Source organism: Dermacentor silvarum, chromosome 7, assembly GCF_013339745.2.
Source record: "Dermacentor silvarum isolate Dsil-2018 chromosome 7, BIME_Dsil_1.4, whole genome shotgun sequence".
NCBI lineage: Eukaryota > Metazoa > Arthropoda > Arachnida > Ixodida > Ixodidae > Dermacentor > Dermacentor silvarum.
Window position 1 is genome coordinate 186,642,436 of NC_051160.1, and position 27,126 is coordinate 186,669,561.

Consider the following 27,126-nt stretch of genomic DNA (forward strand, 5'->3'; position numbering starts at 1 on the left):
TGCCGTCGAGAGTAACGTGGCGCCGTCTGGAGAACTAGTAGTCGCCTTCGCCATCTGGGCACAAATCCCTGCTGTGAGCAGGAACTTCGACGCCACATGTGTCCACGAAATGCTCTATGCAGTCCTGCGGCACCGCGTCCTTCAATTCTTTCCGGGTCCACAAGGAGCATACTGGCAAGGAAAGAAAAAGGAGACAAACATTCATGGTCGATGATATAAAGCCGATTGATATAGCTCCAGTTGTTTTATCTGTCCACTATTGTTCCTGGTTATGTGTTGACAAAATACACGTGGTGGGCCCGCATTGTGATCCAGTGGAACTACAAAGGCCATGCATAATGTCATCAAACAGTGAAGAAAACTGAAGACGATGAAATGGAGACAGGGTATCTACCAACCGGGAAAACAGGGAAAACAGGGAAAACAGGGAATTCGCAGGGATCTTGAATATTCTGGAAATACTCAGGGAAAACTCAGCGAATTTTTGCCTCTAATTACTTACCTGTAATTTTATTGAAAGGGAACGAAAATTGCGGTAATGGAGGGAGGGAGGAAAGGCGACGTTTAGTTGCAGCACCAAATGCGTATTTATATAAAAATGTTGTGAGGCGAGAAGGTGGTAAAGACTTCGACGAGTATCCCGTTCTGATATCGTCGAAAACCTCCGAGCCGCCCAGAGGCACCGGCAAGAGTCCCCAACGCCGTGCCCGTTCGGTGGGAATGCGGGCAAAACGCCGACGGCGTCGACAACAGTTCTGCGCGTTGCTCGCGCTGCTGCATGTCCAAGCTTATACAGCTGATAAAACTACTATCCTTACTCCGTATAGCTCTCTACTAAATTGCTACCGCAATTGATGCTTCGCCTTTCGGGTGAAACTGCGACATTTTTTTAACATGCTCACTAAATAGTGACAGCATCAGGCAACATGGTGTCTGCCCATCTTGATTTAAAAGAAAGCTCCGTTTCACTCAGGGAATTTAGCAAAATCACTCAGGGAAAACCTGGAAAACTCAGGGAATCTGAAAATCTCAACTTGGTAGACAAGGCTCGCGCCAGGAACATCTTGCGCGGTTGCATCAATAAACCGCATCCGATGGACGCCAGTCTCTGTCTGCAACATAGTTTGTTGCCGTGAAACTCGGGAGAAGACGGGCGTCCTGCACCGACGTTGGATCGACTGCGAGGCAGCAGAGGTTTACTTAGAGCCGCTGCTACAAGGCTCATCTCGCCCGCTATCGAAGCGCTAGAAGCCGAGCATCCTTCGCCATCCGACCTGCAAGTTATTTTGGCCTTCGGGACAAGGACTTGGGGCTAGCAGTGCTCAACGAGAACATTGCCGACCTCATTGGCAACGGTGACGAGTATGAGGCCGAAGCCGTAGCTCTGGAACCATAGCTCTGGAGTACCACGACAACATCTGCAATACCATGACCTGGGTCTGCTTCCTTCTGAATGCTGCTGCAAGAGCCAGAGACAGCCCCACGCAGAATGCTCCAAGCGAAACCACCACCCAAGGCGCCTCCACTCAAGCAAGTGCCCGAGCACCGTTACGAGTTTCCCTAGTGAAACTATAGGTATCCGTCTTCTCTGGTGAACTTCGCGAGTGGCAGGGCTTCTGGGGAAATTTTGAGGCCACGATCCATAACGACCGCGAGCTCTCCGACATAGAGAAGTTTGCGTATTTAAGATCATACTTAAGCGGAACAGCGAAGCGTGCTGTCGAAGGTGTGCGCCTGGCTGAAGCGAACTACGCGGTAGCGGTGAAAATGCTGCGAGAGAGGTTCGGCCGTCGTACCGCCCTAGTTGACGATGACATCAACTGCCATCGCAACCATTGATCGCTCTTCCCAGGTATCGCAGCTGCGGGAACTCTACGAAGAGGTGCACTTCCATAGAACCTGCCTCGACAGCCTCGGAGTTCCAGCGTCAGAATACGCGGTCATACTTCATCGAGTGCTTATGCGATCGCTCCCTGAAGATATCGCCATTCTTTACCGTCCACGCACCGATGAGACTGAGGCAAACGACGGGGCTACTCCGAGGTCGCGGCAAGAGGAAGTGTGAAAGGTAATGAAGTTCCTGCAGATGCAATTCGAGAGGAGAGAAGAGAGCCAGGCCTCCCGTTCAAGGTGCCTACCGAAAATTACATCCGCGGGACACGGGCGATGCCAGCCTTGTCTACCACCGCCGGTACTGTTGGTAGCGTTGGCCGCAGGATCTGCATCGAACGACCATCCCTGCTGTGTTCTGTGCGATCAACGTGACCACGCCATAAATGACTGCCACATCACATTGTCAGCACACAAGATCAGACGCCGACTAAGTGGAAAGGACTCTTTTAAATGCGGCAGGAATTGAGGGCCATGTCACACGAATGTGCCGCAATGCCGCGTAGCTCAAGTGCAAGTACTGATCGAAATGTCACCTTTCCGTACTGTTTGCCATATGGAAATAAAGTAGCAATCGCCCGTCTACGGAGAGCAGTAATACACTTGTCAACCATGACCCAACGAAAAGTGACAAGCCGCCAGTGACAAGTGCTCCAGCTAGTAGTGATACGTCTGCATATGTCCTGATGCAAACGGCCACAGTGTGGGCGCCCCGAAACCACAATTCTATGTTACTTCGATTAGAGCTTGGCACCGGCAGTCAGAGAACCATTATTTGACGCAACCTGTCCAGAATGCTCGACCTGCCTTCACTCGGGACCGAAGACCTCTCTCTGTTGACGTTTTGCACTTATAATTATTCCCGCCCTTACAGGTGTGGAAGCGTCAAGCGCATGTCTATAGCGCGACCAGACTGTGCGTCTTTGACAGAACTCTCGGTGAGCAGTACTGATGACGCTAAGGTCGTCAGTGCCATTGATGTGAGCCCGCAATTTGCGCCGGCGCAGCAACAGAGTCTCCTCAGCTTTCTTCACTCGTCCAAAGATTTTGTTGCTTTTACTCCTCGATAAAACAGACTCAACTCACGAAACACTGTATCATCATTGAACCGACTGTGAGACCCGTGCACCAACATGCCTACGGGTTTCCCAGAAGGAGCATGATGCCATTCGTAGGCAGGTCAAGCAGATGCTTGAAGGCGACATTATAAAACCTTCCACTAGTCCGCGGACATCACCGGTTGTACTGGTGAAAAAGAAAGACGGCAGCCTACCGTTCTGCGTGGATTACCGCAAACTCAACTACGTCACAAAAAAGACGTTTATCCATTGCATCACATTGATGACTCCTTAGATCGTCTCGTACATGCTTGCTATTTTTCGTCGATGGACTTGCGCAGTTATTACTTACAGATTGAGGTGGATGAACGCGATCGTGAAAAGACTACATTAATTACACCAAACGGACTGTAAGAGTTTAAGGTCCTCCCATTCGGCTTGTGTTCTGCGCCCGGAACATTTCAACGAATGATGGACACTGTCTTAAGTGGCCTAAAGTGACAATTTTGTTTCTTGTATTTAGATGACCGTCGTAGTATTTTCCACAACGTTTGAACAACACATGGAGCTATTTAAAACTGTCCTTCCGGCGATCCGTACCAATGGCCTCTCCCTTACACTTGAAAAATGCCATTTCGCCTACGACGGACTCAGATTCCTTCTCCGCGTCGTCAGTAACTCTGGAATTCAACGCGATCCAGGGAAAGCTACCGCTGCTGCCTATTTCCCAACAGGTACAAACAAGCGGGAAGTCCGACGCTTTCTGCGACTTTGCGCATACTACCGTCACTTCGTTGAGAATTTTTCACACCTCGCTGAACCACTAACTCGGCTTACGAAGGACGATATCTCTTTTGTTTGGGCGCAAGAACAGTAAGACGCATTTCGCGAGCTGTAGACCCGCCTCGAGTCTCCTACATTTCTGGGCCACTTTGACGCGGATGCCGGTACATAACTACACACGGATGCAAGTAACGTTGGCATTGGTGCTGCTCTTCTGCAGCTACAACAATGTTTCGAACGAGTTATTGCGTACGCCAGCCGCAACTTATCATTTGCGGAGAGAAATTGTTGTGCTACCGAAAAGGAGTGTTTGGCAGTCGTGTGAGCCACCACGAAGTTGTGACCTTGATTGTACGATCGACCTTTCAGTGTGGTTAGCGACCACCATTTACTGTGTTGGCTGGCTAATATAAAAGATCAGCCAGGACGCCTAGCTCACTGTAGTCTCCGATTGCAATACGATTGTGCTCAAGTCGGGGCAGAAGCATAGCGATGCGCACTGTCTTTCTCGCACTTCTGTTAGCACTGGAAGCACCGATCTCGAAGAGGACTGCGGTTTTCTTGCTGCTCTGGCAGGATCTGATCTAGCCCAAAAGCAGCGAGAAGACTTGCAGCTGCGGCCACTCACCGACTACCTCGAGGGACGCACCTCCCAACCTCCTCAAGAATTCGCACGTCGCGTGTAATCGTCATGCTTCTGCAGCGACGTGCTTTACAAGTACAATTGTTTACTTAGTACATGCAAGTACATGCATAGGTAAAAACGTACCAATAGACCGGCCCGCTATTTACCGAGGCCACTATACATTATAGCCGCTGAGTTCTCAAGGCGTATCCACTTGGAGCGAATTCTAAGGACTGTACCAGTTTCGAGATATTAATTTTCAAAATATACGAACAAATGTATGGGCGTTTCAGTTGACTTTGTGCATCAATGCATAAAACAGCGTTTTCCTCAAAAAGTCAACTGGAACGCATATGCATTTAGTCGGTCACTTCGAAAATTAATATCTCGAAACTGGTTCAGTCCTGAGAATTCGTTCCAAGTGGATACGCCTTGCGAACTCAGCGGCTATAATTCGTAGATTGAGAGATGTGCCGTAAAATAAATGTTTAAAAGGTTAATTAGCGTAATTATGTTAATTGTTCAATTAGGCGTTTTGATTTCTCGTGGAAGTAATGGCCGCCGCACCGAGTAGTTTATATCAAGGATTATAATTGTGCTATCTGCCACAGGCAATTTTGAAAAATTTTGTGCAGCTAAAACACCCTGTAAATTGTAAGGTAGCCGCACAGCTTTTGTCTCGACGCCCTTATTCGGCTGAGCCACGCGCTGAACGAAGGAAGGTTTATGTTTCGACGACAAGCCCAGTAGTTGATGTGCTTGCTGCGGAGTCAGATCCGTACTGATTGCGTTGGCGAGAGCAGTAGCAAGAGCCGCATCTGCAGGTGGGCGTAGCTCTGCAGTACCAGTACTCGAAACCATCACCGAGACAGGCTATGTGTTCACACCGCAAACCACGACAGCACCTTTGGGAAGCAAACTGGGCTCATTTGTGACGTTGAGTACTGCGAGAAGGGTGTGCCGTTGATGAATCGAACGATACTCGACGCTAGCGCAATTCCTTCGGATAGGCAACGGGCTGATGGGGCGAGTAGAACGTCACCATTGTCAATTACGTCGGAAGCAATCACAAGAAGTTGCTGGTGGTCAGGTGGCACCACACAATCGGCTACGGTTTGCAGACGGTGGCCGAAATGAGGCCCCTCGTCGTTGTCCTCAGTCTCGCGCATATGGACAAGGCGTTGTCGACAAGAGATGAAAGCGGCAGCGGCAGAAACTCCCAACCAAGAATGAGCATATAAGCGCAGGAAGTCAGCACTGCGAACGGAATATGGTGGCGGATCCGATGAATAAAAACTCGAGCGGTACACTGTGCCGATGGCCGTATCGTAAGGTTATTCGCGCTACTTAAAGGAGTGCCATGGTAAGGGGTAGTGACCTTGGGTACGCGAGAGCACAAATCGGCATGAATAATAGAAATAGCGGCTCCCGTATCAACTAATGCTCGAACAGGCACACCTTCAGCATTCACTAATAACAAGTTGGCAGGTGTTGTTTGTCCGAGTGATGCAGCTTTCCCTCCAAAAACTGCACCATCTAGTTTTCCGAGTGGTAGTCGGTATGGGTGACTGGCTGGAGAGGCGATGTTGAGCGTCGGAAAGGGGAAGGAGAGCGGCGGCGTCCAGGACGGTAGTTTCGAGGAGCGTCGGGTGGATAGGGTGGGCAGAAGGAACGTGTGGAAGGGCGGCGCTGGTATGGGCTCGGAAAGGACACCAGATCTCTCTCGTAAGCATCGTAGCCGCGGCGTTCGTCCTGCTGGCGCTTTCGACAAAACCGCGAGATGTGGCCTAGAATGCCACAAGAATAACAGATTGGGCGGGAGGAGTGCCAGGGGGCGTAAAATGCAGGTACAGGTGCACGGGCCGTAAAGGCTGCTACGTCGTTCTGAGGAACAGGTTGCATGGCAGCAGCTTGGGCGTAGGTGGCTGGCGGATTTGGCGGCGTTGGATGGTCAGGGCGCACTGCGTAAACCAAGGAAGACAGCTCGTCTTTGATGATGTCTCGTAGCCCATTGGACGTAGAGTCAGCTTGAGGAACACCAGAGCATGACAGGCCTTGTGCTTGATGCTCTTCGCGGATCAGAGTCCGAATCAACGTGCGCCAATCGGCATCGAAGAAGGTCGCGTGTCACAGACGTCAGGCTGTAACCGGATGGCTTGTAGTGTATCGAGATGCTGGCAGGTCGCGATGACATCGTCCACGATGGTGGGGTTTTTAACTACCAGTGCGTTAAACGCAACGTGTCCAATGCATCTTAAAATGTGTCGAACGCGATCGGGCTCGCTCACTGCCACGTCGACGCGGCGGCAAAGGGAAAGGACGTCTTCAATGTACGAAGTGTACGTATCCCCCGGTTGTTGCATTCGCGCATCGAGCTGCCGCTTTGAAACTCCAGAACGGATGGATGGTGTTCCGAAAATCTTCCAGACAGTGTGCTGGAAGGTGATCCAATAGGGCAAGGCGCTCTCATGGTTAAAGAATCACGTCTTCGCGACATGGGACGCGTAGAAGGTGACGTGGCGAAGTTTTTCAGTGTCGTCCCAGTGGCTGTACCCACTCACTCGATCATAGTTCTCCAGCCAGTCCACGACGTCGTTGCGCGAGTGACCAGAGAATACAGTGGGATCACGCTGTGGGGCGGTAACGGTCCATGCGGAGGCGGCTGGTTGGGGGGCAGAGGGGGTGATGCCGGAGGCTCCGGGTTGCGGTACTTGGGTCATGGCAGTAGACAGGTAGAGCAAACGGCGACCCGAATGAAGCTTCAGTAGAACTCGAAGTCGTAGAGGCCTAGAGGATCGAAAGCGTGCAGCCTCCACCACTTTGTCAGGCACCAGCATAGCTGTTGTCTCGACGCCTTTATTCGGCTGAGCCACGCGCTGAACGAAGACGACGCGCACAGTGATGATTATGTACAGGTGAAGAAGATAAAGGATGAATATTGTGCTCACAATATATATAGTGTCGGGCCCTCGGGCCTTCTGCAGCACGCGTGGTGGAAGCCTTTGAAACGCACGCCACTACAGAGCGCGCCGCATGGAGCATGCGAACCGATCGGTTTGGCGTAAGCACTCGCCCGATAAGCACATAGCGGCGACGGCACTCGGGGGCTTTTCGGGCGGTGAGTCTGGTGAAGCGCTGGTCAGGCGCGACTAGGCTATAGGTTTTTGCCGAGTGAGCTGCGGAGCGAGGGAAAACGTTTTGCGTAGTTTCTACGGAAACTAAGGCTTTGTTTTCCGCATTTGCGAATACCCGTGTTTGCCTGGCAGGTTCAGCGCTTGCTTTTCGCCTTGCGTGGTCTGCTATCGGCCGTAGTATTGCTGCGATTGATTGTTTGCTAAGGCTGTTATTTTGTCGCCCATTTGCCAGTACACGTGTTTGCCTCGCTCGTGCGTTGCCTGCCGCTTCACTTTGTGCTTTCTACTATCGGCTGCGAGACTGCGGTGATGGTTTGAGTGCTTCGTTACGTCGCGAAGCCGGTTCATTTTCTTGCGCCACTGGTCCTTCGTCGCGCTGGTCGCGGCTCGCGGATCCCCTAAGCGAAGGCGAGGGGCCTTCATATGGCGCCCAACGTGATTTTTCTCTGATTTCTCAGGAGCATGCTTCCGTGAAGTGGAGACCATGAGCACGGAAAAAAAGGAACCGCCCCCATCTCTAGGCAGCTGGCAATTCTCCCTATTCCGCTCCTGTCCATGGCGTGTTTTGTTATTATTATTGCGATAGCAATTAAATGGACACTTCAACTAGATTTGTGCCGTCGGCGTCGCCGTCGCCGTGAGGTTCCGTATAGATTCCAAGGGCGATAAAATGCCGCGCGCCGTATGCGCGAGCGAAAGCGCGCGCGGGGCGCACGCTATCACTGAGGGCGAACTCCCCCGCGCGCTATCACGGAGAGCGAACGCACGGTTAAAAGCAAACGCGACCGTCGCGCGAAACGCCGAGGGGGTATGGCAGGGAGGGAGGCGGGGCGGCGCTGTACTCCGGCACCAAAGGCGTATCTTGCTACTCAATCTCCCACGCGAAAACAAGAAACGGGAAGAGGGGGAAGGGGGGGGGGCAGCTTCTCCTCTGCCAACTTCTCTGCCCTTTGCCCGGCGGTGCCGGTGGCCCGCACAGTCTCTTATCTCCGCACGGCTTTGCCCTTTGTATGCGCTGTGCATTCACCGCTCAGTTTCGTTGAAGCGATAGACCGCGCGAACCTGCGCTTGCTGCCAGCGTTTTGACAGTCGTTGGCTGCGGTCATTAAGTGTGATCTATTCATGTTTGCTTGTGCGCGCTGACACCACGATTGTTATTTCAGTTAGTAAGCCAATGTGTCCAAGTTTATGCAGCCGATAAAACTACTATCCCTACTCCGAATAGCTATCTACTAATTTGCTATCGCAATCGATGCTTCGCCTTTCGGGCGAAACTGCGACATTTTTTTCATTTGCTTTACATTTCGATCGAGGTTGGTGAGCTTTTAACCCACCCTCTAATTACCTAGCTCAACTCTGCCGTCCACCATGCCTGCCGCCGCCAGGCACACTACGTCACCGGCTTCGTCAGCCCTTTCTTGTGCTGGTGCTCTGCGTCAGTAAGACTATAGTGTTGGGCTGCTAAGCACGTGGCCGCGGGATCAAATCCCGGCCATGGTGGCCGCATTTTGACGGGGGCAAAATGCGAAAGCAACCGTGCACTTAGACTAAGGTGCACGTTACCAAACCACAGGTTCACATTATTCAAGTGTACCCCACTACGGCGTGCCTCGTAATACGATCGTGGTTTTGGACGTAAAGCCCCTAATTTAATTGTTTTTGTCAGCGAGATACTGCGATCTTCAATCGCACTGATAACAACGACGTCGGAGATCGACTGTCATCCGCTCACAAACTTCATATTTTATTTAACGGGTGTGACCAATCTGCGGTTTTGAATCCACGAAGTCATTCTTCGCACATGGGTGGGCCTTAAGTCAAGCTTCTCAGAAGTGCTTGGCCGACCTCCCATGCGCAAACTTCACACAGAAGAACTTCTCCGAAGCCCCGCAACTTGGTGAGACATCCACCCGCTAGATAGATGACATCGTCGATTCCTTTAGACGTGTCAACCCCGCTATGACGAAGGCGGGCAAGGTACACAACCTCATGAAGGGGATTTCCGACGATGCCTTTCATAGGCTGCTATTCAAGAACCGTGGCACAGTTCCTGAGGTCATGGAGCTTTGCTAAAGCTTCGATGAGCTCCACAGGCAACGCCTGCTCACGTGGCGCCCTTCTGTGTCAGATGAAGTCCTATAGGGCACAGCCACCACTCCCTACCTTGACCCCGTGCTCTCCCAGATGAAATAGTTTGACTGTGCGAAGTAGCTCGTCAACCTTTGCTGCTCTCATCTGCCGGACACCCGTCCTCGTCTCTGCTTCTACAGCTTCACCAGGTGATAACGGAGCATGTTTTCGAAGCTCTAACTTCACCCCGCGAGTCTCCACCGGCGACCGTTGCTAATTGCGAGCTAACTGCACCTCTCACCTATGGCAGGGCAGACATTCTCGCCATTGCTAGCAGATATGCCACTTCTTCCAGCTCCTCGCTTCATTCAGCCTAGGTATCCACCTAGCAATAGACAATGGTGCACCCCCGACAACCAGCCCATATGTTTTGCTTGGCGTTTCCTTTCCCACGTCGCGTGATGGTACCGTCGCAGCGCGATGTTCTACCGGCAGAGCTTTCCAGGTGATCCGTACGTGTCACCATACTCGTTGTCCTCTACATCACGGGATCCTGGATTAGATCGCCGACCTCTCGCCGAACCCCGCTCGCCTTCGTCTCGACGCCTCTCGCTTTCGCCGATGCATCGTCATTCTCCTGCGCCCGAACAGGAAAACTAATCGCCGCAGTTTCAGAGGCAAGAACTGCGTCATCTACGAAAATACCAAGGCAGCGTCATGTGCAGCAGTTTCAGTCACTACTGCGAAACTTTGTCGCTTGCTTCAGAAAGTTACGGCACTGTTGCAGACCGTTTGACTTCGCACTGTCAGTGCAGACCGTATCATGCCCGCGGCCGCGTGCTCTGCCGGTGTTGTCGGCGCCCTCGTCTCCATAGTTGAGTTTATAGTGCTGTGTTCTCGTTCGCATGATCTTATTTAGGTTGGGCCTTTCTTTCCGCTAATTACACCGTCGTCGGCTCTTCCCGTGCAGAAGGGGAATTTGGTGCGCTTTGCGATCTTCGCTTCTTGGCGCTCAGCAAGCCGGTCATCAAGTATTCTTTGCGGAGGACATCTCAAGTCCACTATATTCTTCTGCCCTTGCCACGTGGGCCTCCATGTTTATTCACTGTAAATGTACCCCGCTGCCTTTTGGCCTCCTAGAAGTTAGCGACAGCGTCACCAGCCTATTAGTCTGCAACCAGTTGCCATATCCCCTCACTTTGCTTCGCAGTGAGTGTGTTGGGCATTTCCAGAGGACCGGCCATTCTGCCATCACTGTCATGCCGCCAAGCTCCATCACCCCAGAGATCGACGCGCTGACGTGCAGCCTTGCCCATGAGTCCTGGGTCTCCAGATGTGTTGAATCACTCCGTCACCGAGACAGTGAAACCTTCCTCAACGCGCCCAGTTTCTACATCTTGACTAACAGCGTGCTTTTTTGCGGCGTACCTGAACTGTTTGCCACTGTATGGACACTGGTCTCAGTGCACCACTGCGAGAAAGGCCATATCGTGTGTCAGCGTCAAAGCGCCGTGTTATCGATAACCAAGTAGCTGATATGGTCAAGTGCGGTGTGGTGCAATCTTCCAACATCCCCGAGGCATCCCCCGTTATTCTATTGAAGAAGAGGGATCAATTCATTTTCGTGTCGATTATAGCAGACTTACCAAGATAACTCGCAATGAAGTTTACATTTTGTTGATTTTGACGATGCTCTTGAATGCCTTCAAGGCGTAGAGTTTTTGTCTTCTATAGAGTTACCTAGCAGCTACTGGCAAGTCCCCACAACGCCTTTGTCGTGCCAGACGGCTTATATGAGTTTCGAGTCGTGTCTTTTGGCCTTTGCAACGCCCCTGAAACTTTGTAGCGGATTATCGACAATCTTCTTCGTGACCTAACGTGAAAAGCGTGGCTTTGATACCTACACTATGTGGATACGTTTCCGCCGATTTTCCCACCCAGATCAGCCGGCTTGAGCAACTGTTAGTCTCTTACTGGCGCCACCTTTCAGCTAAACCTGAAGAATGCCGCTTTGGAGCAAAACAGCTAACCATCGTTGGCCATGTGGTATCCATACATGCTGTCCCTGCTGACGCCATGAATCTCCATTAGGTAGCCGAATTTCCAAACCCTTCGTGCCTGAAAGAACTCCGCAGCTTCATTGGTCTTTGCTCCTAGTTCCGCCGTTTCAGTCAGAATTTTCCCTCCATCACAGCTTTCTTGCGTGGCTGAGCTCATATATATATATATATATATATATATATATATATATATATATATATATAGCGACTGGGACAAATTCTCTTGAACGCCCGCTCTTGGCGATGCATTCAATAAGTTGCGTCTTCACGTCACCGCACCACCAATACTGCGTCATTTCGACCCTACTGCTCCGTTCGAAGTACACACCTACGGCAATATTGTCGCACTTGGCGATTGTACTCGTTTAGCGCAAATACAGATTCGATGAGTCGGGTACGCAAGCTGGACCCTTACCAAAGTATACATTAACTATTCTTCTACAGAGTGGGAATATTGCACCATAGTCTGGGCGCTTAATAAATTTAGGCCATATCTATACGACCGTACCTTCGAGGTTGTCACTGACTACCATACGCTTCGCTGGCTGTCGACGCTGAAAGGCCCCCCAGGCCGACGACCTCGCTGGGCCGTGCGGTTGCAAGATTTCAACATGCCAGTTGTCTATCGGTCGGGTCGCTATCACATCAATGCCGACCCGCTTCCCTGATCACCTGTGTCAGCGGACATCACTGCCTACCTCTCCGCCTGTATTTTCGTCCTCAGCGGGCTCGGACGAGAACCAGCGTATTCAGCATGGTATGGCCGATGCCTCCTTAGCGGGCTATGACATGGCTACGGAGAAGCAAAAGGATATCGGAATTAACGCTCTCCTGCGCTTCCTTTTGAACCCATCGACTCTGCCTCCTCCACCGCGCGCTCTGCGCCATAAATCTTCTAACTTTGAGATCCAGGATGGTCTATATCGGCACAACTACTTATCCCACGGCCATAAGTGGGTACTTGTCATACCTCGCCACTTGCGCGCAGGAATATGCTCCACCTTGCATGCTGACCCGCAATGCGCCAATGCGGGCATCTTTAAAGTTAAAACCCAGCATCGCTTAGGGTATTATTGACGTGGCATGTACACCTTTGTGTGCAAGTACATTCGATCATACCCGCAATGCCAACGCTACAAGAGTCCTGCTCAGCATGCCACCGGTCCGCTCCAGCCAGTCCCGTACCCTACCAGGCCCTTAAATTGCATTGACATTCACTTATACCTGTACCTTCTGTGCACTACTTTAGGAAACCACTGGATAATAGTAGTCATCGACAACTTGACGCGTTACGTGGAAACAGCCGCCCTGCCAGCCGCCACACATGTGGTGTCCTTTCTCTTGCGACACTTTGTATTCCGTCATGGGGCGCCTGGCGAACGTCTGAGCGACAGAGCACGTGTGTTCCTTTCCGAAGTCAAAAACGCGCTGCTCTCCGAAACGCGCTCATCACTACCACCACCTACCACCCTCAAATGAATGGTTTGAGAAGCGATTCAACAGGTCTCTAGCGAGAGGCTCTCCAAGTAGGTCTCGTCACACCAATCCAATTGGGACCTCATTCTGCCGTTCATCACGTATACCTACAACACTGCACCGCAGGCCACTACGGCTTCTTTTTTGTCATTCTTCTTCGTGTACGGCCGCGAATCTTCGACGACAACCAATACAATTCTTCCGTAGCGGCCCGACCCATCTGAATCTACGCACCGTCGCTCAAGCTGCTCGCCACGAGGAAGAATGCCGCCAGCTGGACCGCTCTTTCACGATCACCGACCAATGGGAGCAAAAGCCCCGGTATGACGATGACCTCACAGGCGAGATGTCGCTTAAAGACATGCCTTTGGTAACAATTTGAGTCGAGCAGGTAAAATTAAGGACAGGGAGCGAAGTCTGATTGCCTGTAACGGTGAGCACGATATGGGGAACGGCCAAATTCCTTTCAAGTAGCACGTCAGTGGTGGGACATAGCCCATTAGACGCCCCCAGGAACAGATGGGAGCGACATTAGAGTGACGTACGTAGTTGCTTGAGGCGACAGTCGGATGTCGTTGGGATACCATAACAGTAGTTGTGTGACTGGAGGACTATAGCTGCCGTGGGGCAGTTCAAGCTGAATAACACTAGACGCGCTGTCAAAGAGGGCTGAATGGGACGATAAATAGTCTAATCCGAGTATAACTTCGTAAGGGCATTGATCCAAAACGGCAAACAAAACACTCGCGAGGTGCCCCGGGATGCGAATCCGAGCAGTGCACATACCAAGATTAACCTGGCTGTCCCCTGCACGTGTGTGCAAAATAATTGCTTTTCTAGAAGGATAAAAATATGAATGTGGATGATGTTATTTCAAACCATTGGGGGAATTGTTCTTATACATCCCATTCTTACCCTGTCCTTGGAACTCAATGTCACCAACGACGCAGTTTTCGTAGTCCGTGTAGTAGATCATCCCTTCCACTTCTGAAGGCTCTAGGAAAAGATATGTGGAAAGATTTTTTTTAGATCAGGAAAATTAAGAAAATTTGTTGCAGCATCATAATAACAGATTTACTGCTGTGTTGGCCAGTCCTGTACTCAGGCAGATTAGCAATTAAAGTGAGAGGCAAGTCACTAAAATGTGTGATAAGATTACGTGAGAACGAAAAAGAATGTCGTTCATAAAAATACAAGTTAAGCAGGTTGTTTTCTATTTAAAATGAAATATAATTTTACATTGGCCCAAGCTGTCGGCCGAGACTGTAGAACCTTGCACTAGAGACAATACGTTCTGAAAGCCCGGTTTATTAAAATTTGTCTAGGACTTTGCACTGGTTTACCCAACAAACAATAAAACACAACAGTGGTTTCACTACCTATGCGGGTGGCATCGTCAGAACACAAGTGGTCCAAAAGTGCAAGTCGATCGTAAGAATTTACGAAGCAGCCGTAAACATCCTGAATCTCCTCTCGTGACGATAGGACGCTTGTTTGATTTTAATAACGTGACATCGTTGGCGCGAGAGCAGCGATTGGGCCCTGAAAAATTCATTGAGTCATAATTTATTCGCAGTGATTGGTTGGCATGCAATTCTAACCTTCACTCCTGCCGGATGTTTACGGCTGCTGCATAGATTAGTAGGATGTATCCGTCCTTTTCCTCCATTTGTGTACTGACGATACCACCCGCAATAGGTGACGAAACGCCATTGTTTTGTTCTAAGTTTTGTCGAGTAAAGCCAGTGCAAAGTTGTTGAGAACTTGGTACTAGTTACTGAGCACTTATCCCCCCACCTCCATACCGTCCTTCACTTTCTGATATGTAAATTTTCCATATTCATCCCTACTTATTTATGGAAGCACAGTTAAGTGACCCCTTACCTTCTCCAATGGTAACTGCGAGTGCCCCAGGAGCGTCACCTGGATGTACGTGCAGAGGAATTGCTTCCCTAAAAGGATGTAAATATGAATATGGATGGTAAAGATCGACTTGTAAGCGGCACATTGTCAGCTTTCCACTCTCTCCTGCACAACAAAGGCAGCAGAATTTGCGGGCATTTTAAAACCGTAATTTCTTCTTACATGAAAATGCGAGGACGTAGGCACGTTCTGTGGTTCCATACAGTGAGCTTGGTACATTTTTCTTCTTTGCCTAAAAGCCACTCTTAGTTTAAAAAAGCTACCCTGAGTGCTTTAAATCAATTTTATATTTCAAGAGTGTCGACAACCAATATGCTGTTCTTTAGAAAATGCACGCAAAGTGCTGGCTGAACGCTTAATGTGTACATTCCATAGATTCTCTTTGTGTTAAACCAATAAACAAACCGAAGACACGCGATATGGCCTTTCAGGTCAGTGTACGCCTGAAACCAAACCGCTATTGTTTATATGCGTCTGAACCAGAACCGAGCCAAAAGTACTATAGAAAAAGAATTACAGCAGAAAGCATTGAGAATTATTGCCAATGTCAGATGCAGCTTTCCTACGTAACTCAGTGCATATCTACATGTTATCCGTGAATCACGAGCGCTTATGCGTACATCAGTATACACACGAAGTGGCCACCTCGCGGCGAACCACAATGCCAACTGAGGCTGCATCATAGTATCCCATGCTGAATCTCCGTGGCAGTCCCAGTATTTCTGCCGAGGTGGCACGTGAGCTGACGTCAACGTTCGAAACATATTGGCAGTTTCTGGCCCAATGAAGGCCCAAGATTAACAGCGCGGCTCTAATGTGGGCCGTGCCATTCTGATTCCTGGCCCAATGATGGCCTAAGTTAACAGCGTGGCGGGAATATCGGCTTTGTCATTCTGATAAAGACTCAACGCTGGCCTGGTTTACATACGCAGTAAGCAATATTAGTACCGCAGTGCATCAAGGCGGTATTTATTGGACCAACATTGCTATGGACTTGCCGACATTGGTTACTAAGTTGGCATTCTTCGGACAAACTGGCTCATTGAAAGGAACTTTTTTGTCTTAATCATTTCATAGGTTTTCTGGCACAACTTTGTAAGCGTAAATATTGTTTTAGAAAAGCCATCGCACGGAGCACAGTGCAGGAAGCAGAACTGGTTTTCCCAGTGTTCCACCTACGAACTAGAACGAACGCTTATCTGTCACAGGAGACTGGCAGACGCCACGCTGCTGTGAAAGACCACCAGGTTAATCACAATGGGGTACTATATCTTGAACCTAGAAATATTACCCTGACACAGAAAAGCCCTTTACCACTTTATGACATGATCTGGCTGCCGGCGCAAGCACAGATATATTTTATTGGTCTATATGCTTGTGATCTTTTCCTATTATTTGAGTCACGTCCATAAGAAGGGGAATGCTTTACACGCCACAGTGATTAACATCTACGGCATTTAGTTAGGTTTTATTCTCTCTGGGAATTCAAGAAAAGATAGCAGATGTACAGCACGCTCGACACAATAGTTTTTCTTGAATGCATCATTGTGTGTTTGCATGTGTGTGCGCTGTTGAATTGTAAAGAAATTTTAAGTTCAGCAACTGGAGGTAGTCTCGTGATGCGCGGACACATGAAGCGTGTATTGCAGCGCGGTGTAGATACATGTGCTCACCGAAGTGGCGGTTTCTTACACGATCAATTTTATCCACAGCTTCTTTCTGTGCATTTTTCCATCCGTCAACCCCCCTCCCTCCTCCACACCTACGCGCTATGAATTGAGCGCTCAACCATGCAGCTAGAGGCTGCTATATAGAACTGCGCGCATAGTCATGACGGAATGCTCTAGAATCACCACGCGCGGCCTTCGCAACCAGGCGCCGAAACTGATCTGAGGCGAGGGAAGCCTGGCGGAGTGCGCGCGAACCTCATTCCCTTCCCTTTCCCTCCCCGCGACCCACCAAACGACCCTGATTGGTTGCGCGAGTCACGTCATCCGGCACCGGCGCAGCTTTCCCCGCACCTGCTCTTTCATTGATTGTTTCTTTTTTTCTTTCCTTCTGTATTTCTTTTATCTTGTCTTTGGCTCATACCTGCATATCCATGGCTCATACCCGCATATCCAATGCGGGTATGAGCCATAACTGTTTTAGCGTTACATCGCCGGCGCATGCCAAGGTTTGAAACAAAACTGCCCAAGCACTCTGTACAGATGGTTAACCAGGGAAGCTGAAACGTGCGGCCCCGGTGTTTATCAATGACTTAATCGCAACGGTTCATTGAGTTATACAGCTTCGCTGTAAAAAGAGTTTCTTCGGCCCCTGCCATCGGTTCAAATGGTTGCCAGGCCTTTCGCTCGCTGACTAACACATTGTTGTAGTGAACCTAACTTCGGTTCATATAACCTGGTCACCCGGACGTGATTGTACAGCGAGCATGACATCATGGACCAGACCACGAACGAGAGACCTACGACCAGCGCAGAGGGCGTTGCCACGGTGCAGATTCACGTGCCGTCCTTTTCGCCACAAAATCCTGCAGCCTTGTTTGCTCAGGTGGAGGCCATCTCGACCTACGGCGCATGACCTCGCACCATGGGAGGTTCCTCCATGCTGTCTGGACACTCCCTACAGAGGTGGTGGAGGAGTTCCAACACGTTGTGGACGCACCCCACGACACCACCCCCTATGACCACTTCAAATCGACGGTGCTGCAATGCAAGTCCGTGTCCGCGGGCAGGCACCCCCAGCGGCTTCTCAATGAAGAGGAACTCGGTGACCGTCGGAACTTCTACGGCGTATGCGGCGGCTCCTCAGTGACCATTGGCTGGAAGCAAACAGCCCGATGCGGCGTGAACTATTACTTCAACGCCTGCCACAGAATCTGGTGGTCGTCTTCGCTATGATACCAGAAGACATGTCCCTCGACAATCTTCACAGCTGGCCGATGACATCGCTGTCTATTCAGCTAAAGGTAGTGGGGCAACAACGACCGTTCCGCTGTCACACCTCGAAGATTGTCAGTCTCGCACTGAGCAAACGATTGACGATCTTGCTGAGACCATTGCTGCACTACAATCACCGCCCCACTGTAGTCAGCGCGACTGCGATTGCCGTTCCAGATTCCCTTCTCTGTTCAGCTCCCGTTCTGGCCCTCATCGCGGAGCACACTGCACGTCGAACGCTTATTTCCTTGCCCTAGTAGGATTGCAACTTACAGTAATGTTTTGTCACCAAAGACATGCCTACAGCTAGTAACGTTTTCGTACGGCGCGAAGGCATCCGGCCATCCCTTACGCCGCCCTATGAGGGCCCTTTCAAGGTAGTCAAGAGGACAGAGAAAACTGTTGCCATCGACCTCAACGCAGGTGAAGAAGTGGCGATAGACAGGGTCAAACCAGCCCAGCTAGCGACTCCGTCATCATTATCCACCTTTAACGATTGTCTCTTCTGTTGAAAGCGCTAGTCTCCTCCTAAAATGGGGCGGGGGGGGGGGGGGTATCCTTCTAGCAGCCATCGCCATTTTCCTCGGCCGCCTTTCATATATGGCGTATTCCGGCGTGTGTGTCTCGTGCCTTGTGCTGCGAGCTGGAGGTTAGTCAGTTAGTCAGTGTTTATTTTCACTAAAACTAACACCTGTTAGCACCAAAACATCGGTGAAATAGGGGAGACGGCGAAAAAGCAGCGGATGCTGCAGCTTGACTAAGCACGAGGAGCAATGACGGGGTAAATATACAAGCAAAATCGAATAAGTGTACAAGAAAAAAGCGAATAACTAAAGTTTCACGGTAAATACACGAGCCAAAGCCAATAATTCATATACACTTTAAGCAACATCGATATTAGTACATATAGCATGATATTTGTACATTATAACGCAATAAAAGACAAATGGAATCATTGTTCTATGCTTAGTTAAAACGTAATGATATGAAGCTGTACAATTTAATGAATACAGAGTTACAAAAAACAATCTAATTACAATGGTGGCATTTAGTGTGTCGATTTTAATGTCGTGGTGCTCATATGCGTTAAAAATGCTTGGTAATTTGTGGCTAAGGCTTCGCGTTCCGTAAATAGTGCGTCATAACGGAGCTTTCCAGGGGTGTTTATACCGATGGAAGTATAAATACTTTGAGCATGTTCAAGGTTTGCAAGTGTCAGAAATGTGCCAAGCTTCTCCCGATTTGCCGTAATGTAGGATTGTAGCAACCAGCATTTGTACATGTCATTCGCCATAACAATTTTATGCTTAACAAAAAGTTGTCTGGTGTGTTCAAGGTATGGCATGTGCTATATTGCCCTAATCACTTTTTTCTAATGTATTTTCAGCTTATTCAAATTGGTTAATGTACTATTTCCCCATATTAATGCACAGTATTACAACCGGGCAGGAAAGACAGCTTGATAAATAAATCGCTTAATGGTAACAGGCAGAAGACGTCGAAAATGATTTAAAGCACCAACCACGCGCTTCAGCTTTAAGCTAATGTGATCTATTTGCTCATTCAAGAATACATGTTAATTAAAAATTACTTCAAGCATCTTAATTGATTTGGTTACTGCAATGTTGTATGGGCCTAGGGTAATATGGTTAGGTAAATGTGGGGATGTGCGAAGGGCTTGAAAAAGACACATTTTGCTTTTGTTTCATTTAACGTTGTATTGTTTTAGCTTATAACAGGTGTTAGCTTGCTAGCGCCTCGAGAGTACCTAATTTTTTCCAGGAAAAAATAGTGTGCAGTTATCTGCCTTTCACGAGAAGATATCAATTCTATCGTCTAATCTTTTTCCAAGGCATTTCGAGAAAATGGGCAGCATAGATATTGTGCGATATTTGCTTTAATTGTTTTTACCTCCTGTTTTATATATTGCCGGTAACTTTTTCTGGTTGCGTGAGCGTTAGAAAAATACCTTTTGATTACACTAAGTTGTAGATATCTGTTAGCCCTTCTGCTATGAGGTCTAATACATATTTTATTTGTCGCATTTCTATGCCGTCGGGATCGCAGCTGCGACAACTTTTTTATTCTACAGAACAGTGTAATTACTTCAGATGTGGAATTTGGTTTAAGAAAAACCATGTTTGGTATCCGATAAATGGCGGTTGTGGATTGTGCGCTGTGGCTGACATTACATGTTTTGACAAAGAAATCATTAAATTGATCTGCAAGCTGTTTTCTGTTTAATATTTCTGTTTAATATTTTTCGATCTGTTTCCAGGTTATCTATTTTAGTGGGAGTGGCTCCTTCGTGCAGCACTTCCTTTAGTTTTTTCCCCATAATATTACGTCGCTCTGGACGTTGTGGGTAAAAGATGTGCTAGTAGTAGGCCCTTCTCACCCTTTCTTTTTCTTTATTCAATGGATTTTTAAGAGCCTTGTATTGAGCCCATAAGTGTGCATTACGTGTTTTGATGAACTGCTTTAAAGTTTATTTTTATGGTTTGTCTGTCCCTTAAGGTTAGAATAATAATAAAAAAAACGAGCTTCTTTGGCTCCTGCCACCGGTCCGAACAGTTCTCAGGTCTTTCGCTCGCTGACTCGCACATTGTTGTAGTGGCCCTAACCTCGGTCCCTATAGCAGTTCATAAATTTTGAATGCGTTGAATACATAGCTGTATCGTTGTCAACTTCCCTGTAGATTGACTTCTGGCCCGTACGGATTCGTGCCATGACTTAGTGTCATTACGCAAACACGCTTAAAATGCTAGTGGGAATTTATTGGTAAACGCGAGAGAAATGCGATAACATTACGTCACAGCTCCTTGAGGTTCCGGTTCCGCGATTTAAAACGCGCTCGCCAGATCGGAAAGTATTGTTGAGGAGCTAATAAGACACACATGTCTTGTCTCTTCGAGGAGCCAAGTCCAACTGACGGTGGTGCGCAGCACACGATCGTCAGCTGCACAATGTAGAGCATGCTCGATACGTAATACTTGTTCGTTGAACGCATGTACGCTCTGTCAGCTATATGAGCTGTTCGATTGTAAAAACGTTTCTTTGCGAAATAGTGAGTCCATCTTTCTTCCAACAAATGTACCAAACATCTTATATATTTTGAGCGCGACCCATGACTTTCTTTACAAGCATCCCTGCGAAAGAACACTCCCGCAGTGTGGTGCCGAAGAGAAGTGAAATTCTACGCTGCAATAATGAGTGGCAACGGAGCCTGCTGTGGTAGAAGACTACGACGAACGCGGGAGCAGTGGCACGAGCGCGTGCCGAGCACAAGTACGAGCGCGACCTGAGGGGCGCCAACGAGCCAGCTGCGGAAGAAGAATACGACGTGCGAGCCAATGCTGTGGATGATACTTGTCTGTGGACAGTCGACGGACAGACTCTTTGAAAGAGAAGCTTTATATATATAGGCGAAATCGTATATCGCTAGGCGAAATCGCCTGTGTACAGAAATCTATCACCATAAGCATTGGCTCGAGCGTCATCGTCTTCTTCCGCAGCTGGCTCGTTGGCGCCCCTCGGGTTGCGCTCGTGCTCGTGCTCGGCACGCGCTTGTGCCACGGCTCCCACGTTCATCGTCGTCGTCTTCTTGCACAGCTGGCTGCGTTGCCGCTCATCATTCCAGCGTAAAATTTCGCTTCTCTACAAGCACGCTCGTCCGAGCCCTGTCTACCTCTGCCAATGGCAACCGCCAGCCTGCAACAGGATCCACAAGTTCCACAAGACAGCCCTACTCGCAGTCCGTCCCAGGTAACCCTTCTGCAACCACTGATTCCCGATCGCTTTCATGGTGGCGCACATGAAGATGTTGAAGACTGGCTTGACCAGTACGAACGTGTTGCCGAGGTCAATAGGTGCACTGCTCAACAAAAGCTCTCCCACGCGTATTTCGCCCTTGACGGCAGTGCTCGCACGTGGTTTGAAAACCGCGAAGCCAGTTTTGCTACGTGGAATGATTTCCAACATCAGCTAATTGAAACATTTGCGAGGGTCGATCAACGGGACCGTGCCCAGCAACTAATTGAGCTGCGCCTTCAGAAAGGCAACGTAACTGTATCGATGTTTGCCGAGGACATGGCCCGCCTGTGTCGTAGAGCTGACCCTCACATGCCCGAGGAAAAGAAATTACGCTACCTTATGCGTGGCATAAAAGAAGAACTGTTCGCCGGACTTGTGCGCAATCCACCGAGTACCGTGGCGGATTTTATGAAGGAAGCCACTGGTACTGAACGCGCACTCCATCGAAGATGCAGGCAGTACGATCGCTTGCCCACCAGCACTCCTATCAACGCCGCCGCAATGACCGTTAGCAATCAGAACTCCCTTCGTGATCTAATTAGGGAGATTCTTCGCGAAGAACTTCTGAAGCTCGGGATACCGGCAATGGACACACCCATGGCGTCAGTCGCTGAAGTCGTACGTGAGGAAATTAGGCAAGCGTTCTCCGCAGGCGATCCTGGTTACGAGCAGCGTCCCCTAAGTTATGCCGACGCTGTCCGACGTCAACCAGCTGTTATGCTCATGCGGTCGCAACATCAGCCGCCGAGAGCCACACCTTGGTCATCACCACCAGAGGAACCTCTCAGACACCCACCCGTTGTGCCGATCCCGCCCTACCGCCAGCCGTCATCCGCTGCATTTTGGTCACCGCCACAAGACGAGGCTTCGAGGCGCCCGCAAATTCGAAAAACGGACGCATGGCGCACGGTTGATAAGCGCCCCCTCTGTTATCACTGCGGAGGCATCGGCCATATTTCCCACCATTGCTGGTACCGCGACGCCTCATTTCGACCTCATTAGTCCTGGTCTGATGGTCGACGCACGAGTGACGACTACATGCCACCCTGCGACGACGCTGCTTTTCAAGGTCCTCGTGGTGCGCACTCTGAACGATGACTCTCTGCCTAACCACCAGACCGATTTTGGCCGACGGTCACGCTCTCCGTCCCCTTCTCATTCATCTTCACTGAATGGACGTGCTTTTGCTGACCTCCGGGGAATGAGTTCGCCCAGCCCACGCCGGGGAAACTAACGGCGGCAACCTCTGGGGGTAAGGTTGCGGGCCGGCAACAAGACGATGAAAAACCCCCAATAATCCCGCCGCAAGACGCCGTGAAACCGACACGCTCTGGTACCGACGAAATTGTGAGTGCAGATCTTATAGTTTCCGTTGACGGACAGCAAGTGCGAGCGCTAGTCGACACTGGTATCGATTATTCGATAATGAGTGAAAGCCTAGCCGTTCACCTTAAGAAAGTAAAACCGCCCTGGATGGGACCGCACATAAGGACTGCGGGTGGCCAACTGCTCACGCGTGCTGGAAGCTGTACGTCGAGAATCACCATAAGAGGTTCTTCCTTCGTGGCAACTTTCGTCGTTCTTCCAACTTGCTGTAAAGATTTAATCATAGGCATGGATTTTCTACGGGCATACGGCGCCATAATGAACATCCCGGATCGCTTGGTTACGTTTCACAACAACCCTGATTTAATTCCCTGCTTAACGCCGCAACGCAACTCCTTTCGTCTAACCGAAAACGACGTGGTCGTCCCACCTCGGTCATGTATCTTTGTTTCGGTGATATGTGACGTACCGTTTGATTGTGAAGGAGTTGCAGACCAAGTAATGCTCTTGTTATTTACTCATGGTATCTCCGTTGCACGAGGCATCGTAAATATCACAGATGGGCGCACGCACCGGTTGTTAACAAATTTTAGCACCGAGCGACGGCACGTACTAAAGGCACGGCTGTGGCTTATTTTGGGGATGTCGCTGATGTTCGTGGGTGCTTTTCAGTACTAGAAGAAGCGCATGCGCAAGACCCAGCACCTGTGCTTGACGTAAACACTACTTTACCGCCGCACGAGTGAGAACGACTTCTTGCGTTACTGGCCGAGTTCCACGACTGTTTTGCGTCGACGTCAAAAGTCGGTCGGACGCCCCTAACCAAGCATCGCATAATCACAGAGGACGAAGTGAGACCGATTCACCAAAACCCTTATCGTGTGGCCCCAAAAGAACGTGAAACGATACAACAGCAGGTAAACCAAATCCTTGAAGACGATGTGATTCAACCTTCGAAGAGCCCCTGGGCATCGCCTGTAGTTTTGGTCAAGAAGAAGGACGGCAGCCTGCGTTTTTGTGTGGATTATCGAAAGCTAAATCAGGTTACAAAAAGAGACGTGTATCCGCTTCCCCGCATAGACGATTCACTTGATAGGCTTCAAAACGCTCGTTATTTCTCTTCAATGGACTTAAAAAGCGGGTATTGGCAAATTGAAGTAGACCCGAGAGACCGTGAGAAAACCGCTTTTGTCACGCCAGATGGACTATACGAATTTAAGGTCTTGCCTTTCGGCTTGTGCTCTGCACCTGCTACGTTTCAACGGCTTATCGAAACCGTGCTTTCGGGGATGAAGTGGAAAACCTGCTTAGTCTGTCTCGACGACGTCATATTGTTTTCCGCAACGTTTGAAGAGCACCTTGAACGGCTTGAAGCGGTTCTGCAGTCTATACGGTCCGCCGGCCTCACCCTGAAGCCGGAGAAATGCTACTTTTGCTTTGCGGAGCTAGAGTTTCTTGGCCATGTCGTCAGTCACGCGGGAGTCCGCCCGGATCCTAAAAGAATTGCCGCTGCCGAACAGTTCCCTGTTCCTTCTGATAAAAAGGCTGTCAGACGCTTTCTGGGCTTCTGCGCCTATTATCGGCTGTTTATTGCAGACTTTGCTCGCATTGCGTCGCCGTTAACTCGCTTCACGAGAGATGAAGTTGCGTTTGTATGCGGCGACGAACAGCAAGCTAGATTTAACGATTTGCGGAACCGTTTACAAACGCACCCTGTGCTGGGCCACTTTGACGAGACAGCTCCGACAATGCTTCACACTGATGCCAGCAATGTTGGTCGCGGAGCTGTTCTTGTGCAGCGCCAGGAGGACACAGAAATAGTGATCGCCTATGCAAGCAGAACGCTCTCACGCGCAGAAGCAAATTACTCTACCACTGAGAAAGAATGCCTCGCCGTGGTATGGGCGGTTACAAAATTTCGCCCTTATTTGTATGGTCGCCACTTCAAAGTTATCAGCGACCATCATTCACTCTGCTGGCTTACAAATCTGAAAGATCCTTCCAGGCGATTACCACGTTGGAGCGTGAGACTGCAAGAGTTTGATATGACGGTCCTGCAGAATTCGGCGAAACGGCGGACGCTGACTGCCTGTATCGGTCACCCATAGAATCAGTTTCTTAGACCGATGAAGAGGAAACAGCATTCCTCGGTCTTCTCGACACGTCTACCATTGCACAACAACAACGTGACGACCCTGAGTTGCTTGGTCTGATTAATTTCTTGGACGGACGAACTCAGACAGCACCTAAAGCTTTCGCAAGGGGATTACCATCGTTTTGTTTAAGGAACAAAGTTCTATACAAAATGAACTTTTCATCGAGCGGATCAAGCTATTTGCTCGTCATTCCTACTACTCTTCGTAGGGAAGTACTGGAAGCATGCCACAACGAGGTCACTTCTGGGCATCTAGGATATACGCGAACACTGAACAGAGTGCGACAAAGATATTATTGGCCAGGACTGCCCGTTGCCGTGAAACATCACGTTCGGACCTGCCTAGATTGTCAGCGGCGCAAGTCACCTCCAAAGAAACCAGCCGGATTGCTACAACCCGTTCAAGTACCGCAAACGGCATTTGACCAGATCGGAATGGACCTCTTGGGTCCGCTTCCTACCTCTACTACTGGTAACCGCTGGGTTATTGTAGCAACTGACTATCTTACTCGCTACGTCGAAACAAAAGCTGTCCAGAGAGGCACAGCAGCAGAGGTGGCCCGATTTTCATAGAGAATGCTGTGCTGAGACATGGCGCACCAACCGTCGTCATAACAGACCGATGCTCCGCATTCACAGCCGCGCTTTTAGATCACGTCCTGATGCTCAGTGGCACAACTCTTCGAAACAAACAAACGGACTAACAGAGCGCCTGAACAAAACACTCGAAGACATGCTTTCTATGTACGTGAATATAGAGCACAAATATTGGGACGATATTCTGCCTTATATCACGTTTGCTTATAACACGGCTAAACAAGAAACTACACGGATGACTCCATTCAGCCTTGTCCATGGACGCGAAGTAAGGACGATGCTCGACGCCATGCTACCACACGAACCTGGCATTGACACGGATGCCGATGCATTTACGCAACGTACAGAAGAACCAGGCACCTTGCACGCGTGCGAATACACCTGCAGCAAGAATACCATGCAGGTCGCTATAATGCCCGTCATAGGCCTGTAGCTTACGACACCGGTGACAGAGTATGGGTCTGGACGCCTATACGAAAACGGGGACTATCCGAGAAGCTGCTGAGGCGATATTTCGGACCCTATAAAGTGCTCCGTCGGCTAAGTTACGTCACATACGAGGTCGTTCCAGATAGCCCTTACTGCACAAGGCGCCGCCAACACCGTTCTGAACTTGTGAACGTAGTGCGCATGAATCCCTACGTCAGCGAGTGACTGTGCGAGGGACTTTCGTTTTCACCAAGTGCCCTGTGTCTGTCTCGTTACTCGTCGTTTGGTCCTGTGCATATTGTGGCGCTGTCTTTTACTTGATGATGAAGAACCAACTAGCCCAAAAACACGTCCTTACCACCAAGCGAACTTATTTTTAGCATCGGGGCGATGCTCTTTTCGAGGGAGAGCAAAGGACGCGTGCTCTATGTAGACATTTAGACTAAGATGACGATATGTGCTTTAACGTGCTCCGTGTAGTGGGACAAGGGGGAACTCGAAGACGAAGAAGACGTCTGTTGTTCTGGTGGTCTTTTTCAATAGGCTGTTCCGCTGCCGCCATGCTCCGCCGTTGTTGTCTCTTGTTCGCGTTGGACCGCGACAATATTTTGCTGTGCTTGTTCGCTTGCTTACGCGGTGGGACAATGCCGACACTCGCCACTGGAAAGGGTTCCTAAGAGATGCGCTCTAAAATTACATCAAACGCAGTCACGGTAATATTATGAGAAATGGCAAGTTGCCTACCCGCTTGCAGGAAAGTACCAGGTGAATGTGGCGGTTTGTGCTTTAGGGTCGAATGCTGTCCTTTCTGTATACATGCACTCCAGAATATCGTCATGGTTTGC

At 49.6% G+C, this 27,126-nt stretch overlaps 1 protein-coding gene across 1 annotated transcript; it reads right to left on the reverse strand.

Moving 5' to 3' along the window:
• Window positions 1–27,126, reverse strand: LOC125946595 (uncharacterized). The gene is made up of 4 exons (XM_049670080.1): window positions 27,026–27,126; window positions 14,981–15,048; window positions 14,012–14,092; window positions 1–171 (listed from the first exon to the last, which is right to left on the reverse strand). Exons 1-4 carry the CDS (start codon window positions 27,097–27,099, stop codon window positions 35–37), a joined length of 360 nt encoding a protein of 119 aa, XP_049526037.1. The 5' UTR covers window positions 27,100–27,126; the 3' UTR covers window positions 1–34.

Coding starts and splice junctions, on each gene's coding strand:
- LOC125946595 (XM_049670080.1), bottom strand. CDS start 27,099: ATGTATACAGAAAGGACAGCATTCGACCCTAAAGCACAAACCGCCACA. Junction 15,049..27,025: donor TGGTACTTTCCTGCAAGCGG/GTAGGCAACTTG, acceptor ACATCCTTTTAG/GGAAGCAATTCCTCTGCACG. Junction 14,093..14,980: donor CGCAGTTACCATTGGAGAAG/GTAAGGGGTCAC, acceptor ATCTTTTCCTAG/AGCCTTCAGAAGTGGAAGGG.